Source organism: Rhyacophila brunnea, unplaced genomic scaffold (genome assembly GCF_057557595.1).
Source record: "Rhyacophila brunnea isolate RB1 unplaced genomic scaffold, BYU_Rbru_1.0 scaffold_3, whole genome shotgun sequence".
NCBI classification, from domain to species: domain Eukaryota; kingdom Metazoa; phylum Arthropoda; class Insecta; order Trichoptera; family Rhyacophilidae; genus Rhyacophila; species Rhyacophila brunnea.
In genome coordinates, this window is record NW_028232965.1 from 52881338 (window position 1) to 52900377 (window position 19040).

At 36.7% G+C, this 19040-nt stretch overlaps 2 protein-coding genes across 2 annotated transcripts in view; one reads left to right on the forward strand and one right to left on the reverse strand.

Moving 5' to 3' along the window:
* LOC147068546 (uncharacterized) overlaps nucleotides 1-5667 on the forward strand; it is a 42815-nt gene extending 37148 nt beyond the window's left edge. The window contains exons 2-4 of the mRNA XM_085952197.1: nucleotides 2673-3298; nucleotides 3473-3592; nucleotides 3719-5667. Of these exons, the coding sequence (XP_085808323.1) occupies nucleotides 2673-3298; nucleotides 3473-3592; nucleotides 3719-5087 (2115 nt within the window). The 3' untranslated portion in view covers nucleotides 5088-5667. The remainder of the gene's footprint in view (nucleotides 1-2672; nucleotides 3299-3472; nucleotides 3593-3718) is intronic.
* A 3245-nt stretch (nucleotides 5668-8912) lies between these two features.
* On the reverse strand, nucleotides 8913-11867 carry LOC147068547 (uncharacterized). The gene is made up of 3 exons (XM_085952200.1): nucleotides 11631-11867; nucleotides 10738-10875; nucleotides 8913-9561 (listed from the first exon to the last, which is right to left on the reverse strand). The coding sequence occupies exons 1-3, from the start codon at nucleotides 11750-11752 to the stop codon at nucleotides 8934-8936; spliced, it is 888 nt and encodes a 295-aa protein (XP_085808326.1). The 5' UTR covers nucleotides 11753-11867; the 3' UTR covers nucleotides 8913-8933.
* Nucleotides 11868-19040: the final 7173 nt, after the last annotated feature.

Here is a 19040-nt window from a genome sequence, read left to right on the forward strand (position 1 = left end):
AAATTTAGAATAACCAAATGTACGTAACGTAAATAGGTCATTTTCATAGATGGGCGCTTTTCTTTGTGCATTGCATCAGTTTTCTACATAACGTCATTGTCATAATGATATAAGGTTGTGTAGTTTTTATTTAATTCAGTATCCTATTAGTTGGTACCCTCGTGGTATATTGTAGTGTTAAACAAATAAAATAAATGTATTTAAAAATCAAATTAATATCCAATTTGATGTGCGTGGTATCAATTAAACTGTTCTCATAATAATATGTAAGTACATTATAAAATTATACGAATTTCAAACATGTGTCATAAATTTATTATTATCAGAAAATACGATCGAAATTGTGTACCTACATTTAAATTAAATATTTGACATATATTGTGGTTTTAATAATTAAATTATGCATTACAGGCGGATCTAGAACTGTCATAATTTTAATTATTGTTGCCTTATCAACTCCGAATCGAAAATGCCAGCGTATGGTAATAGTATGATTAGAGTTTATTATTAAGTATTTTTATCGTCGAGAATTGAATCTTATTATTGAAGTCGAATATGAGAAGGTGAATGGCTAATATGTGCCAAGGGCGAACGGGAATGTCACGCAGCATCATTTTTACTTGCATATGTTAAAAAACTTAGGATTATGAACATTTCAAAAAGTATCGATTTAGTGTGCAATAGCAATCGATGATTGGATAGAAAAAGATTGTAAACATATTCCTATGACTGCCGGGCAGGTATTGTAAACTATGCGTTCAATTTGGTTCGCGGATCGTGAATGTCGAAAATCATAGCGATTCAGTTCATCATTTTTGACACAGTTTGAAGTTTATCGCATATTCTTCCACACTTGGGATCGGTTGCCTGATACTCCAAACCCGTTAGGTATTTCAGTTCCCATTATGTCTGAGATCCTTGCGCCAAACTTTATGAGTTTGGAGATCAAACGGGTTATAGAGCGGCCCCTTGGGTACCCCTGTATTACTGCATTTGTCCGGCGGTTGTCCACTGATCAAGCGACATTCTTGCACATTGCATTCTTGCATTTCACCAGCTTGGCGACCTCTGTCTCATCGTGCACTTTTGTATGTCTCCTTATCCATTGGTTTCTTGCTGGTTTCCATTTTATGCCCACAATGCTTTACTCTTATTCGTTTAATCTCTCTTGATTGAAACACACTGAATTTGCTCTGGGATGAGAAATTTTAGATTTTAAATATTAAATATGCATATTTATTGATTCTAGTAATATGTACAAAGACTTTAGTTTGCCTTGGGATGTCGTCGCCACAGCTGATTAAAAAAATACACTAAGTATATTATATTTAGAAATATTGGGTTAGATTACATTATTTCGATTATTAAATTATTATCATCATTATCACGCCCACAATGGCCGCGCGGCTTAAGCCTATAGCGACGTGGGTCCCAGGTTCGAATCCTGAGTCTGGCAATATAATTGTGGCATAATATTGTTTTTCAATTTGTGTATGAGTCAGAGTATGGACCTAATAGATGGCTGCGTCCATTTCTTGTAAAAAATCTGTTAATACAAACCTCCACTCTGTGGAGATCTTATGATGATCTTATTAGGATCGGTCATGGTCGAACAAAAATATTTCGAAACTTCTCAACCCCTGCCTATGGGTTCGATCGCTTTTTGGGCTCGATATTTCTTCACTGAGCACCCACAAGCATCGTGCTTACCATCTCGAAATGGTGTCTACTGAATAACACATTATTTTTTCACGTCAGATTCCGTAGGTGGTGTGTTAATAATATTATTTTTTGATCGGCGGCCGTACGTCACGCGATTTTTATCCCCCCACCTCTCGGCGCCGTGTTGATGTTTGACTTTTAGAAAGCGGATGTTTCCAATAATATTTTACTCTCGCTCTCGGTTTCTCGGCTGTCCCAGTGAGTGCTGTGATTCGAGAACCAACACCATTCTCGAGCGCCGAATCATGTTCGCCGTCTGTTTTTTACTTTAGTTACAGTATTCATTAATTTATTAAATGCAGTGCAAATCGACGAGTGTCATATTCCAGTGTCAGAGTATACTTCGAAATGAAATATATTACGTACGTGGGCACCCTAGTATATCCTATTCATGCTCCAATTTCATATTTACATGTCGCGTTCAGTCTTGGTTGTCATCTTCTTACCTGTAAAGAGTTTTCGTAATGTACGGGCATCGTTAACATAATAGAAAGGTTTATTTAATTGTGTGGACGGAAGAATAATTGAATTAAATAGGTACATACCTACCTATATATAGTTTGTGTTACTTTTTATCGTAATAACGAGTGTTCAATTAAAATTTAAACTCAATAGTCACAGCTGCCAAAATTCTAATTTCCCCCCTTTTTAATGTGTGAATTTAAGTGGCAGCAATAGAAACCGGACATGCCCTGTTCCAGTTTAAGTGATTTTTCTTGTGTTTCTCTCATTATCGTATACTTACTTACAAAAATAAGATTTAAAGAAAAATCAAGCATCTTCGAAATTGAACTTAAGTATTCGGAATTCGTTCTAGATCTCTAGTCAAGTGAATAGATTAACATATATATCTTATTTCTGTTGCCATTGGCGATTTTGATTGCCAAGTTGGCCATGTGTGAATGGAATTCATCGGTGTTTTAAATGTTTTCTTTTTCGCTAATTTTCAGAGTAATGTTGACTCCTTTGGCGTGTCGACCCATGAAAAGGCAAGCGGGGGAATGGCCCTGGAGACGAACGAGGACTCCAGCTACGACTCCGACTTCGAGACAGACGAGACGTGCACCTCGCACGCGGACGTCTCTCGCACGCCCAGCGTTTCCGCCGCCCATCAGAACGTTTCGAGGAGTTCTTCGACCGGTCACTCCGCGACGCATTTGGACGTCTCCAGGACCGTGAGCGACACCCTCGGTGCGGAGTTCGCCGAGTACGTCAACGCGGAGGCTGTACGAGATCAGCAAGCCTCCCTTGATCATAAAACAGACACGGGACACGACGACGCAGCCTCCGTGACCAAGAAGGTTCCGGGATACACCGCCCGAGTCGAATTCGCTCTCAAGCTGGGTTACACGGAGAAACTCGTGCAGGTCGCTCTGCAGAAGCTGGGGCCTGAGCCCAGTCAGAACGAACTGTTGGAGGAGCTCATCAATCTTTCTTCGCAGAGTTTGCGCGTCGTCGAGTCGCCTACCACTTCTTGCGCTTCCGATGAGGGGGGCGCGGTGAACGATTCGTCGGTCGCTCACTCCGGATCACTCTTGAAACCCATTGTAATTGACGGCAGCAATGTCGCTATGAGGTATGTCTAATAGCTGATCTCAATTAATTATTAATATCTTGCACATTTTACCAAATCATATTTCGCATTACTTTTTCGACCGAAACTATCTTTTAAAATCAGACTTGGTCACGATTATTCCATTATATAAAAAACAATGATTTACCACTTATGGCTATTAATTTTTATTTTCAGTCACGGAAACAAAGAGGTGTTTTCCTGCCGCGGAATCAAAATATGCGTCGATTGGTTTTTAGCCAGAGGTCACACGGAGATTACAGTTTTTGTTCCGAAATGGCGAAAAGAATCTAGCAGGTACCTAATTACAATAACAATGATATCTTTGCATTAATTTCTGTTATTACATTTAACATTAATTTAAAATCTACTTGAAAATTCATTACAAAGAATTCATTTCTTCTTACCACATTTTCATTGCAGGCTTGACAATCCCATCTCGGAGCAGGAAATTTTGGGTGATTTGGAGAGAGACAGGCTGCTGGTGTTCACGCCCAGTCGGCTGGTGGCCGGAAAGAGGCTGGTCTGCTACGACGACCGCTACATCCTGAAGCTGGCCGCTGAGGTCGACGGAATCGTGGTCTCCAATGACAACTACCGAGACCTTGTCCAGGAGAGTCCCGACTTCCGAAAGGTGGTGGAAGAGAGGATCCTCATGTTCTCGTTCGTCAGCGACCTCTTCATGCCGCCTGACGATCCTCTCGGCCGTTCCGGACCCACTCTCGACAGCTTCCTCCGCGTCGACAGAAAGCACCGCTCGGAGCCACCGCCCCCGTGCCCATACGGCAAGAAGTGTACTTACGGTAACAAGTGCAAATTCAGTCATCCGGAACGGGGCAACATGCCCCACAAGTCTGTCACCGAGCGCCTTTCCGAGTACGCCCAGAAGCACATTCAGGCGAGGGGGAACCCTCGCGATCCGACCGCCGGGAGCGACTTGAAGACCCACAGCTTGCCTCTCGGGTATGATGCCCAGGCGGGACTGCCGCGGAAGACACCTCTGGGTCGCGCAAGGTCTGCCGCCCCCGCCGCGCCGCCTGCCGATCCGCACTCCCTTGCCTCCGTCGTGTCGCACTTCAACCGGGCGCAGACGGAGCACCGGCAGAATCTCCAGGGATCCTTCGACACCCTCTCCCTGGGTGCAAATGTCGACCCTCCCAAGAGCCACAGCATCGAAAACATCGCCGCAGGCCTGCATGACTACGGCTTCGGCTACGGTGTCGGCCCCGGGGCCAACGTCAACCGGGGTCCGGTCAACTATCCGCAGCGGGGAAACCCTTGGGGCGGCGGTCCTTCCGCGGACGACTCTTCTAGGTGGGCGTACCCAGAAAACCAAGAAGTCCCCGAGGCAGGTGGAAACATGCACCGGAAGTTGCATCGCCAGTTGACTCTGAATCCGAACTTCGACCCACGACTTTACCGCATGCGCGGGGTGAATCAGAATGCCGGAGCGATGGCGCCTCCCTGTCCGGCGGTAAGCACGCCCTGGGGCGGTCACCAGACGGTGGCGAGAATCGCTTCTGCGCCGGCAGCTTGTCCGGCGTGGCCGCCTGCTGCTGGCCAATCAGGTGTGAGCTCTTCGGAACCGCACCTGCACGCTCAGCTGCCTTCTCCAAATGCCTCGGGTGCATGGGGGTGGACCCCTCGCCGGGACGCTCGCAACCATCTCTACTATCATCTGTCCAGCATTTTCCCTGAAGATCAGGTCCGCAAGGCGATGGCCCTCTATCCTGACGAAACCAATGCTCAGAAAATATGTGCCGCCATTCTTAATATGTTTCACAAATCTTAAAATTGGTCGCATCTGCTTACGTTTTTCCATTCGGCCAGTTCTTTGAAGAAGTTTTTGTCTATTTGTGTTTATCATCAGCGAAAGTGAATTTTACTAAATTCTCTGTCAATAAATATGATTTATGAGTGATTTGTACGTGGAAGTGTTAAGTTCCACCAAATTTCAGAAACTTCGGTTTAAACAACATCATCAATGAACTGTACGTTTTTCGGACATGATTATAATTGTTTGAAAAGCAGAAACAGCTCCGTTATCTTTGATTTGTTCCCTGACCGCTTATTTTTTAATCAGTTCTGTCTGTGAATGTTGTAAATCTCAGCTATTTTTACTTTATCAGTATATACCAGTGGTTCCCAAAGTTGACTGGGCTCCGACCATCTAACAAAAATTTCCAATCTTGGGACTCACCTCTTAGCTGTCTTAGAGAAAAAAGGGCATAAATATTGGTAATGCTCAGATTCCCTAGTGGCGAGTCGTGGAACTACTTAATGCTGTTTTATTAATTGTTCTAATTGAAATAAAAAAAAATTATAAGTGTTACCAATATGAATGAAAGACTGTTGAAATAAGAAACACAACTAAAATAAAAAAAAATATTACTTAAATACCTACACCTGCAAGGTTTTTTACAAAGTTATTTCAATGGGAAGAATGTATTTGTTTCTTATTTTTCTTCATTACAGTTTTAACATCAACTTCAACTTTAGTTACTTTTAATCGCAGTGAGTTTGATGTATCTAATTTATTTCTGTATTTAGCTGAATGAAATATCAAATTTATCACTTCCTATTTTTTTTAATTCATGTATACAGTGGCGAGGGCCCACTCAATATTCGCTCGCGGCCCACTGGTGGGTCGCGACCCATAGTTTGGGAAACAATGGTCTATACTATATATCTATATATACCCGCTACTATAATAATATGATTCAATAATTAAACGGGCTAAGCTTAGAAAATGTTAATTGAAAGAAAATTTATTATAAAACAATGGCACAATAATGTTATTTTTAAATGTGAGTGAAGGTAGCAGAGTCATGTAGACTCGACTGAATTTTATTTGTTTTATTGAGAGTGAATTATCTATGTCAAGAGAAGATTTCTATGGAACTTCTTTCGTGTATTATATTCATATAATATCTGATAGTTGAATTGATTGAATTCATATATTGAAAATTTTAATAAGTGATTTTGATGATTCGTTTTGAAATGCTTTTAATTTTGCTAATTTGCATTTATTTTTTTGATAGAGAAAAGTGCTTGTTATTCAATCATTGTTTATTAATGTTGACATTTTAAAATCAAAATAATTAATTCTATGGCTCTAAAATTATCTTGTAAATCACTGTTTTGTTTTTACATTCATGTTCGTTTATTTACTAGGTTTACAAAACTATTAATAATATGACAATATGATTAGTGTTTTTATTAAGTTTTATGATACTACATAGTACTCTAAAGAAGGTATTCGTTTTACTTTCACTTTCACATCGGCTGGCTATTCATTACCAAATCATTACGTTTCGGTTAACTGATATGGGAGGCTGAATTTTTCAACCAGTTTTTTAAGAGATCGAAATTAATTGTAGTGTTTGTAGTTCTGATGAAAGACAAGTTGATGATAATATGCTTCATATTCTATGAAGCGAGAAATGTCAATTGAAGGACCCAAAATCAACTTAAAATTTTGTCTATAAATAAATTTGATTAATATAAAATTATGTTACAGAAATCATTTATCATAATTTGGTCATGTACACTATCGGCATTTTTGTTGTCAATTCAATTTGTATTTGACACCATTTTAACTCCAGTAATTTATTGAAATATGTATGGATAAAAAGCAATGACATTAATATGGACGAATCATCTGGAAAAGAAAATGACACTCACTTTATTGTCGGGTCTGCCGAATGGCATAATCTGTTCTAACGCCATTACAATAAAGGTGATATTACTATAAATTCCTGATGCTTTTTGTTGGGTCTGCCGAATGGTTCGGTTCGAACGGGATCGGTCAAATGAACATTGACATTAGAAACAGTGCTCTTACGCCATTACAATAAAGGTCGTATTGCTAAAAATTCCCGATGCGTGATATCGAATAATGGAAATTGCGTGACGTCTACCTATACATGCAAATGCACAAATTTACTTGCTAGCTACTGTATTGAGTGCGTCGTCCATTAATAATGTCATTGATAAAAAGTATCATGGTCTGAAAACACTCTCATTTGGCCGAATTGTACATCGGTTTTTCAGATAGTTAGAGATGGTTTTCATAGATGGCATAATCAACACAATTTTAACCAAAATGAGGTTGACACTATTTTATCCCAGGCCACTGACAGATTGTTTGATAGCTGCAACCTTAAAAGTAGCAATTATTTTTGAAACAATGTCCAGCAGTCTTGAGACTGACTGACGAACTGATAGTGTTTTTAAGAGATTCAGCATTTATAATGTGGTGGAAGCGGTAATGGGTTGCCAGTATTATAATTGCTCAGGATAATATATAATTTTTATCCCTGTAAAAACTTAACCGACGTCATTATGTTTTGTTTCAATCATATTGTCAAGCATAAAAAGTTTAGGTTAGGTGTTGTACACTTGGATAGAGTATTTATTTTATCCTGTAGGTTTTTAACAGTATATTTATGTGGTTTTATTAAAACAAATATAATTATTCAGATTTTAAATAAATTTATCTATAGAACTGAAATTGTATTCAGTTGAATATTTTTTTCTCTTTTGAGATATGCATAAAGATAAAATTGTGTGGGCGCAGTGAATACGAGCTCTTGTCCCTAGAGATAGATTTAGGGTGCTCGCCGAGTGCGAGTGCAAAGGATGCTCTCGATTGGCTGCGCCATCGTCAGTCTCACATTGAAGCTGACCTATCAATAATATAAAACTCTTATTGAACGACATGGTTGTCTTGTGGATTGTATTACATACACAAGCTCTTTTGGTACTGTGTACTAAAAATTGTATTTGTATTTTTGTCACATTCCTCTCGGTGCGATGTTGTGTACATTCATATATAAATATGTATATGTATGCTCGATGTGCGCATGATATATTATTATAACGTAGTAAACCCCTCTGTTTGATTTTGATAAAAGTTGAACAAGTTATTGTTAAAAGATGTTGCCATGCAAAAAATACAGTGTAAGATATGAGTATCTACTATTTTATTTATTGTTTGTCCGCAATGTGCATAGTATATTTTACTATGCAGACTAGGCTTTTCAAGTTCTGTTAAGCACAAAATAATTATTTAATTTGCTTTATTAGTAGTTTTCTGATAATAAATAATTGTAGACGCTCTGTGAATATATTGATGTAATTTCCGGAATGCATGATAAATCGGGGACATCGATCGATAATAGTCATCGATATTAATTCACAGAATATTGACAATGAAAGGAATCATTGTATATTTTATTGTTTCTAAATCTTTTTATTTATACTAAGATTTATGTCGTAAAATATAATTTGTTTTTAACCAATGGAATTTAATTCCACACCTGTAAGTAGTAATAATTTAAGATGTCCCTTTTCTAATAAATTGATAAATAAATACATTTTGCAGATGACTGTTTTTATTATTTTAATTCACGCATGAATTTAACAAAAGTGATACTGTTTGTTTAGTGTATGTGGAATGTGATCTTTCACATGGTTGAAGATTGTTGAAACGGATGAGAGACAAAGAAATAACGTTTAGTCTAACATTTATCTTTGTAAGAATGGTAATGTAAGATGATTATTTGTTAATGTTGACTGCCTTATGAATTTAAATAAAATATAAAATAAAAACAACTTTTAATATTTGGACTTTGTTTTATTGATTTGTTATTTTTTTTTTCGATTTCAATTGATTTTCTTTGGCTCTATTCACATTATTCTTTATTCTATTTATCACTAAAGGTTTAAAAATGGCTTTCCTAACATTCCTTTTGTTGATATCTGTTGGTAATTTAATGTAGCTCAAAGAGTCACTCACTTCCTTCCTTGGAATATAGGTGGAATTTGTAGAGCTAGGTGGTATAAAGATTCTTTCCTTTTTGTTAGTTCTATATAAATAAATAATTTCAGTTTGAATCGGCGGTTTTAAATCTTGTAATGTTTCTTCGCATTCCATTTTGTCAATGTTTTGGTTGTATTTTATGGATTTTTCATCTATTTGTACATTTTTAGAATTCATTTTATTCATGAGATTCAAAACGTCACTGAATATTTTGTCATTACAGTTTTTATTGAAACAAACAGTACTGCTTTTGAAGCCAAAGGTAGATTCCAATACATCTTTCAGTCCAGGAATGCAAAACACAGGAATATTTTTTGATTCAGCAACAGTCACTAAGTGTGCGGCTAGTATGTGAGGAATTTTTGCTTCCACGAGTACTCCTAAACAGTCATCATTGCGCAGATGTTTAGCAATCTCATTTATTCCGAATTTCACAGATTTTCTGAAAGCAAACTATATATTAATATTATTGGTATGAATAGTTGCACCCACGTTGGTCTAGTGTGTGGAGCAGTTGTCTTTGTATAAATACAAAGCCGTGGGTTTCAACCTGGGGCTGATCAATCTTTTAATCTAGTGGAAGAACAGATTGGGCGATGGCTAACAACTATTGCTCATAAAAACAAATTTGTTAATACAACCCCCACGCTGAAGGCCCATATGATCTGAGGATCGAATGTGGTAGGTAAAAATGTATGGGTTTCCTTTTAAATTTCATGATTTAATTCTGCAACCCCTATTCTAGTACTTATGTTACAACTATTTATAACAGTAATTATACGTAGAGTTAATCGTCTTATGTACCTACCTGCAAGGTTGATTCTAACCACGTAACTCAATAAAACCGCATCATTATATTTCTGATATCTGAGTTAATTTCAATATATTACGGATGTATTCTATGTGCAGAACAGTTATTTAAAAGGTGAAACTTTGAATTGATAGCCGTTATCACTAATGTCAAAATAACATGATAACTCAACGAGGTTTTGTGGAATTCACATGGTGAGATCGGCGTTAAAAGTGTTATTTTAGACCTGTCATACTAAACGCATAGAATACTTCCATCATAATTTTGTATGATATTGGAGTTAAGTGTTGGAATAGACCTGCTAAAAGGAATATGGTTTACCGCCTTTCTTATCATTAGTCGGGAATGGCATTCTTTATAAAATTCTATCAAAAATAAAAAGTGACTCCAAGCATTTAGTGAATCTAAAATTGTCTTGAAAAGAAATGTTTGCAGTTTTTTACAGATATTGGCGATAATAGTGTAAAGTTTGCTACAAATGAATCTTAAAAGCGAAATGCCTTGCAGTTCATTTAATCATTACAGTCTCTCAATGGCCGAGCGGTTACCGAGTCCGAGGTCTAGCAAATTCGCATGTTTTTTTCAATTCATTTGGACCAGAGTATGAACCTAATGGGTTGAGCAAGTGGCTAACATCTATTTCTCATAAAAACAAAAATCTGTTAATGCAACTTCCACTTTGTGGAGACCCTGTTATTTTTAGGATCGGACATTGTTAAAAAAGTCTTTTCCAGCTTTATACACTTAGATCTTCTAGAGAAGGTTTTTGATTAAAAGAAACTATAAAATATTTGTAGTAGGATTTACCTTATGTCAGCAATTGCAGGTATGTTTAAAGCTTTAATCTTATTTTGCTTGGGTTTTCCCTTCTCCTTCAACTTGTTAATTGATATTTTGTTAAATTCATCCAATATCTTCATTTGATCATCATCCTCAAGCAAAGGCCTAGAAATACAGAGAAATACCTATGTAATGTTGAGTAATGTAAATTGTACGTAAAACATTTCACCGTGGCACAGTTCGCCGTGAGCTTTCTAACGGAGAGAGATGACTATACTAAACGGTCTCCAAATTTATTAGATTCAATATGAACATTAATTCAATTTTCATAGCTGATTTTGGCAAAATTCAAGAGTGAAAACCTAACCCAACAAATAATCCAGTATATCAGCTATTTTCAAAATTTATTTGCTGCTGGCTTCCTGTAAAGTGTAAACCGATAAGAACCGTGTTTCATTTGGACATGAATTATATCTCAGTACTATACGACCCAAAGAGGTTGGTTGGTATATAATATACGGCCATATATTTCCGATACAACATTTCACGGTGAAGTGTGATACGGCGAACTGCATACGTACCTACAAATTTCCGGACACGGTGCTACATAGGTTACGCAAAAAAATCCTTATCTGCATTCATATTATATGATTGGGTTTTAATAAATCACTTTGTATTTATTCACCATATTGGCCAAAAGCTTTAATGCCACCATAATTGGACCAAATAAATAATATGACGTTCTGTATATTGAATCTCCACAATAGTTAATATGTTTCCACAATAATAGATGCAAATACTCATGCGGAAGTGCAAGTAATTATTTTTTTTAAGAATTGGCAGTTTATTTTACCGGAAGCCATTTATTTGCGTATGAAGATACATGACAAAATTATTTAAAAACACTATTTATTACATACCAATGAATTGCACGTGATGACGAGAGGACATTTCTAATGGATTTTAGAGACTTCTTTTTAGCGGAAAGTGTTTTATTTTGCTGTTTTTTGGACAATATAGGTACCTCTGGAGCTAAAGACATCTTAAATGTAATCTAAAACATCCGTCGAAAGAAGAAATAACCTTTATAAATTTAATAAACAACCTACAAAGTTAACCTTTAATTCTGACACATTGCAAACACAACTTTGAAAACTGACATTTGATTTGAGATAATGTCATGATAATGTTACCAGTTTCATTAATATTGATACACGAACATGGCATGGAAAATAAATTTAATTTTAATTGAAATTCATTTATCTTTTTATATTACTAGCTGACCCGGCGAACTTTGTACCGCCTCAGAATCAATATTCTTGTGTTAACTTATTAGCTGAATTAAATTCAGTTTTTTATTAAGTTAAAATGAATACTCAAAATGAATAAGTTCAATAAATGTGCAAAAATCAAATTAAAATGAAAAGTATTTTAATTACATTGAACTGTACACACACGATGTACACACACCTGATTCTATTACTAGCGGTTAAACGAATTTGTGATATTATACCTAGTTCTATCATCCTTATCATCATCGACCTGAACCAATCCACTGCTGGATAAAAGCCTCCCTAGCCTGATTCTACTCCATTCTGTCATTTGAATTGCTGTATTTATCAAAATCGGTGATATTATATTTATCTACATATTCATATCGTCAACATCATCATCATCAACCAGGATCAATCAACTGCTGAATGAAGGGTTCCGCAACCTGATTCTACTACTAGCGGTTAAACAAATTTATGATATTATTATACCTATTTCTGTCATCCTTATCATCATCGACCTGAACCTATTCACTGCTGGATAAAGGTCTCCCTAGCCTGATTCTACTCCTTAAGTTGTTTGCATTTCTGTCAGTCATATGAATTGTTATATTTATCAAAATTGCTGATATTATATTTACCCATTCATAATAATATCGTCATTATCATCATCAACCAAGATCAATCCACTGCTGGATGAAGGTTACCCCAACATAATTCTACTCTTCTTGGTCATGTAAACTGCTAGGTATATTTTTTTTAATTTGTGACTTTATATACCTACCCATTTATATCGTCATTATCGTCATCAACCTGTATCAATCCACTGCTGGATGAAGGCCTCTTTAAGCTGATTCCACAGCTTTAGGTCTTATAAATTCCTATTCTTATCAGAATTGGTCTAGAATAGATTCAGATATAATATGTATTGCTTTATTATTTATCAAAATTTGTCTCGATATGAATGTTCCGCACCGGGAAACTATATTGCTTAAGGTTAATATTTAAAATCAAAATATTATTCTATGGCTCCAAGCATTTATTTTTTATAGACAATGAAACAAAATAATGTTTAAATTTATTTTTTATGCTGCTAACCTTTTTCTATTATGTAAATGGGACCCGATAATATTCGCGTTATATTGGATCGCTATTTATGATAATCACGATTGAGATGTAAGTATAATTATTTATCATATTTAAATGCACATACCTACACATATATTGTATTAAAATTAAAATGACAGTGGTAGCAATCGACGATTGCCAGCTGTTCTGCTATGCCTAGCAGCTTGAAATGGTGTCAGACGATATTGAGAAGGCCAGACTGCAGAATAGACTACGCATATAACTCCAAATTTGTATTGGCAGTGACGACATGCAAATTGTAAAACTGACAAATCAGCTAAATTTTCAACTGTCTGACGTGAATGAAAATCCATCCCGAAGGGAAAACTATGGCGCTGTCTATACATACTTTACAATTATATTAAAATCCAACACCAAGTCATTATGACGAAAAGCTGTCTGTAAGACCTAGCGAGACAGACTGGCGAGAGCCAGCTGACTCAGCTAGTCTTTATATTGTTATCCTACAGCTTCTCCCGTTTTGGCGAGCGATTGTGTGCCTTATTCGTCATGTCTGATGGGTTTAAAAAAATAATCGGTTCTCGGATCGTTTAAAATGGTTATGTCATAGTTGACACCCGCATGATTAGTTTCCATACCAATTCAGTGATTTTTGTTCATTTCTCGATATATTTTCAATCGACACGTGACTTTATTGACAACTGATATTATATCGGAGAATTTATTTTTTCACAATGTTTGCAACACTCACAAAGATGGCCGCTTTAAATTTAAAATGCGTTTTAACCAAAGAGATTGGACTCCTCCTGTCTTTCAGTCTCTTTGGTTTTAACCGATATACAATCAATTTTCACAAACTAATCATAATACGAGGGTGGGTCAATAAGTCCTTAGAAAAGCCGACAGGTGGCGCGACTAGTACTGTAAGCGGTTTGTTTTCATGCAGCGGCACTACCGATTCAGTATGCTGCGAAGTTTCAATCAGATTGGTCGGGTTGTTGTTTTTTATTTTCGTACATTTAAAAAAAAAATTTGCTTGTTTACAAAAATGGAGAAAATTGAGTTTAGAGCTGTTATTAAACATTTTAATATAAAAGGGTTAACAGCAAAGGAAATAAAAAATGAGTTGGATTTAGTTCACGGCATATCTGCTCCTTCACTTGCAACTATTTATAACTGGTTAAATGAATTTAAACGTGGTCGTACATCAACAAAGGATGAACCACGCTCAGGACGTCCTGTAGAGGTGACTACACCAGAAATGATCAATAAAATCCACGATATGGTGTTAAGTGACCGAAGATTAAAGTTGAGTGAGATAATTGAGGTTACAGGGATCTCAAAAGGTAGCGTCATTTCTATTTTACATGACAAATTGGGCATGAAAAAAGTTTCTGCAAGATGGGTGCCGCGTTTGCTCACAGTCGACAATAAACGCAATAGGGTGGTGGCCTCTAAAGCCCTGTTGTCGCTCATGCAACGCAATCCGGATGAATTTTTTCGTCGCTTTGTGACTGTAGATGAAACATGGATACACCACTATACTCCCGAGACGAAAGAACAGTCAAAGCAGTGGTTTGCGAAAGGCGAACCATGTCCAAAGAAGGCGAAAACCGTAAAATCAGCTGGTAAGGTTATGGCTACTGTATTTTGGGATGCACGTGGAATTATTTTCGTTGACTATTTGGAAAAAGGAAAAACAATAACAGGGGATTATTATGCATCTTTATTGGACCAGCTAAAAAACGAAATTGAAGAAAAACGGCCTCATTTAAACAGGAAAAAAATCCTCTTTCATCAGGACAATGCCCGTGTTCACACATGTTTACGATCAATGGCTAACATTGAAGAATTGAAGTTCGAATTGGTCGACCACCCACCGTATTCGCCAGATTTAGCCCCCAGTGACTTTTTCCTTTTCCCAAACTTAAAAAAATGGCTAAGTGGACAACGTTTTTTTTCAAATGAAGAAGTCATCGATCGGACAAATGCTTATTTTGAGGACCTTCCGAAAACTTATTTTTCTGACGGTTTAAAAAAAATTGAGAAACGTCTAACCAAGTGTATTGAGCTCCAAGGAGATTATGTTGAGAAATAAAAAAAAAATACAAAAATAAAAACTGTTTTAATGCTTTTTTCTAAGGAATTATTGACCCACCCTCGTAAGATTAACCGATAAACATATTAGAACTGATTTATTTATATTTTCATGAATTAAGTTTTTTGTTTTAAGTTAAGTTTCTACACCTCTGACGGAAAGAAGTCTTTTGGCACAATGTATTTATTACGCTTTGTTTACTAAATTATATTATTTTAATTTACTCACCACATATTTAATTATCGGATGCATTTGAGTAGCTACAATTTGAATCCAGCACAATTTTATAAAACTCAACAATCACAAAAAAACCACTTTTAAAAACGTACCCGTCATTCATTAGGTAAGTAGTTGTTTATGTAAAAAACGACAGCTGATATTATTTACGGCTTATAATGATTTATCGATCTACAGGACTATAATAACTCACATGTATAGCAAGTACCTATAGATAACTATAATTATTCAAATAAACAATAACATTTATACGAATTCCCATTATAACTCAATACGTTGGACTAGAGGATTAACCACGGAAGTCACGTTTAAACTGTTGTATCTTTTACATGTCCCTACAAACTGAACCCGATCCCATGGAGTAATAATCTGCATACCGTTCAGCATCTTTTTTGACGTTCTGTTATAGAGTGGTCAGTGTCTATCTCCATGTGTGTATGGCCTCGTAATAGGAATTTGTGATTTATGATTTTCAGCGTAGGAATGGTTTTCAGAAACCAGGTAAGTACATATTCATATCGTCATCATCATCATCAACCAGGATCAATCCACTGCTGGATGAAGGGTTCCGCAACCTGATTCTACTACTAGCGGTTAAACGAATTTGTGATATTATACCTATTTCTATCATCCTTATCAACATCGACCTGAACCAATCCGCTGCTGGATAAAGGCCTCCCTAGCCTGATTCTACTCCTTTCTGTCGTTTGAATTGTTGTATTTATCAAAATCGGTGATATTATATTTATCTACATATTCATATCGTTATCATCATCATCATCAACCAGGATCAATCCACTGCTGGATGAAGGGTTCCGCAACCTGATTCTACTACTAGCGGTTAAACAAATTTGTGATATTATACCTATTTCTATCATTCTTATCAACATCGACCTGAACCAATCCACTGCTGGATAAAGGCCTCCCTAGCCTGATTCTACTCCTTTCTGTCATGTCTTCCGACACTTTCCATCAGATGTTATTTTAAACCGGTGCAGGTATGCTCGCATGACTCCGTGACCTGTAAGAATCTGAGTCAACTCAAAACACAGCCCCTTATGCACCCTGACGTCTCGTGCTGCTGAAATCGAAAGTAAAAACTTTCGGGTCAACTCCCCTGTCGATGAGTTTATGTATCGTGAGTTCCATTCGTTTTTCACCATATCTGAAATTGTAATTTTCGCGTAGCTCAGAGGAAATTTGTCATAAGCTATCGCGGACTTGGGTTCAGAGGCACCATGCAGAGCCAATTTGTCAGCTCTTTCATTTCCTTCTATCCCGGTGTGTCCCCTTATCCACTTGAAGTGCACCTCGGGGTGACGCTGTCTCAGTATTGCGGACTCGCTGTGAACAGAAAAGACAATCGGATTAGTAGACAAGGGATCTTCAATTGCTTGGATTGAGCTTACATATTCATTTCGTTTTCATCATCATCATCAACCAGGATCAATCCACTGCTGGATAATGGCCTCCCTAGCCTGATTCTACTCCTTTCTGTCATTTGAATCACTGTATTTATCAAAATCGGTGATATTATATTTATCTACATATTCAAATCGTCATCATCATCATCATCAACCAGGATCAATCGACTGCTGGATGAAGGGTTCCACAACCTGATTCTACTAATAGCGGTTGAACAAATTTGTGATATTATACCAATTTCTATCATCCTCGACCTGAACCAATCCACTGCTGGATAAAGGCCTCCCTAGCCTGATTCTACTCCTTTCTGTCATTTGAATTGCTGTATTTATCAAAATCGGTGATAATATATTATTTATCTACATATTCATATCGTCATCATCATCATCAACCAGGATCAATCCACTGCTGGATGAAGGGTTCCGCAACCTGATTCTACTACTAGCGGTTAAGCGAATTTGTGATATTATACTGATACACCCCTGTTACAGGCGGGCTTCTCCCGGTGTAAAATAATCATTTAGTAGCTCAAGTCGAAACGTAACCCTGACCTCTAGAAACGGCTTCATAAAACATCTAATCTGATTCCTTGCTCAACCACGTAAGTATTTTTTAATCATAAGTAAAGGCCTTCGTCCGGTGTGTGAAAATCGCATATTGGGCGGAGGTGTAATTAAGATATATTTAATTTAATTTAAAAAATATAAATGATGATGGATGAAAGCGATAATTTTAAGACTAAATATAAGTATTAAAATATAATAAATTTTGCCGCGCATTGTGCGTGAAATCCTCGCGCGCCGGCGCCAGGGTCAGGCTCGTGATTCGCCGAATCAAAGATCATGCGATCAAGATTTGGCCAATCACTAGTCCCTTTTTCTAATGGCGTGGGTACGCGAAGTTTAAAAAAATAAAAAAATAAGTAAGCGTCCCCTTTCCGACATATACGGACCTGCGTAACTAATTGTAAAAACCTAAACATGTAAAGAAAGTGTAAAATATAAGGAATACCAAGTTACACGAGACAGACGTGGTTTTATTTAATTCCACCCTCAAATATATCGTACTTTTTTTTTGTGAATCCGGGGTTCGATGGACACCTGAGCTAGCCGCTGGAACCCCGGGTTTCTCAATACCTATTTCTATCATCCTTATCAACATCGACCTGAACCAATCCACTGCTGGATAAAGGCCTCCCTAGCCTGATTCTACTCCTTTCTGTCATTTGAATTACTGTATCTATCAAAATCGGTGATATTATATTTATCTACCTAGTCATATCGTCATCATACTACTAGCAGTTAAACAAATTTGTGATATGCCTATTTATCTACATATTCATATCGTCATCATCAACATCAACCAGGATCAATCCACTGCAGAATGAAGGGTTTCGCTACCTGATTCTATTACTAGCGGTTAAAGGATATTATACCTATTTCTATCATCTTTTTCAACATCGACCTGAACCAATCCGCTGCTGGATAAAGGCCTCCCTAGCCTGATTCTATTCCTTTCTGTCATTTGAATTGCTATTAATTTATATCTATTTATATTGCCCATGAGCCTGAATCAATCCACTGGTGGATGAAGGCCTCTTTAAGTTGTTTGCATTTCTGTCGGTCATATGAATTGCTATATTTATCAAAATTGCTGATATTATATTTACCCATTCATAATATCGTCATTATCATCATCAACCAAGATCAATTCACTGCTGGATGAAGGTTATCCCAACATAATTCTACTCTTCTTGAGCATGTCAACTGCTATATTTAAAAAAAAAATTGTGATTTTATATACCTACCCATTTATATCGTCATCAACCTGTATCAATCCACTGCTGGATGAAGGCCTCTTTAAGCTGATTCCACAGCTTTAGGTCTTATAAATTCCTATTCTTATCAGAATTGGTCTAGAATACTCAGATATAATAATATGTATTGCTTTATTGTTTATCAACATTTGTCTCGATATGAATGTCCCGCACCGGGAAACTGTATTGTTTAAGGTTAATTTTTAAATCAAAATATGATTTTTAAAATATTATAATATGGCTGCAAGCATTTATTTTTTAAAGACAATAAAACAAAATAATGTTTTAATAAATTTTTTATGCTTCTAACCTTTTTCTATTATGTAAATGGACCCGATAATATTCGCGTTATATTGGATTGCTATTTATGATAATCACGATTAAGATGTATAAT

What these genes read in the sequence shown, in the direction of transcription:
- LOC147068547 (XM_085952200.1), bottom strand. Translation starts at nt 11,752, where the DNA reads ATGTCTTTAGCTCCAGAGGTACCTATATTGTCCAAAAAACAGCAAAAT. An exon ending in TCATCACGTGCAATTCATTG is followed by an intron (nt 10,876 to 11,630) that starts GTATGTAATAAA and finishes CTGTATTTCTAG; the next exon opens with GCCTTTGCTTGAGGATGATG. An exon ending in CCTGCAATTGCTGACATAAG is followed by an intron (nt 9,562 to 10,737) that starts GTAAATCCTACT and finishes GTTTGCTTTCAG; the next exon opens with AAAATCTGTGAAATTCGGAA.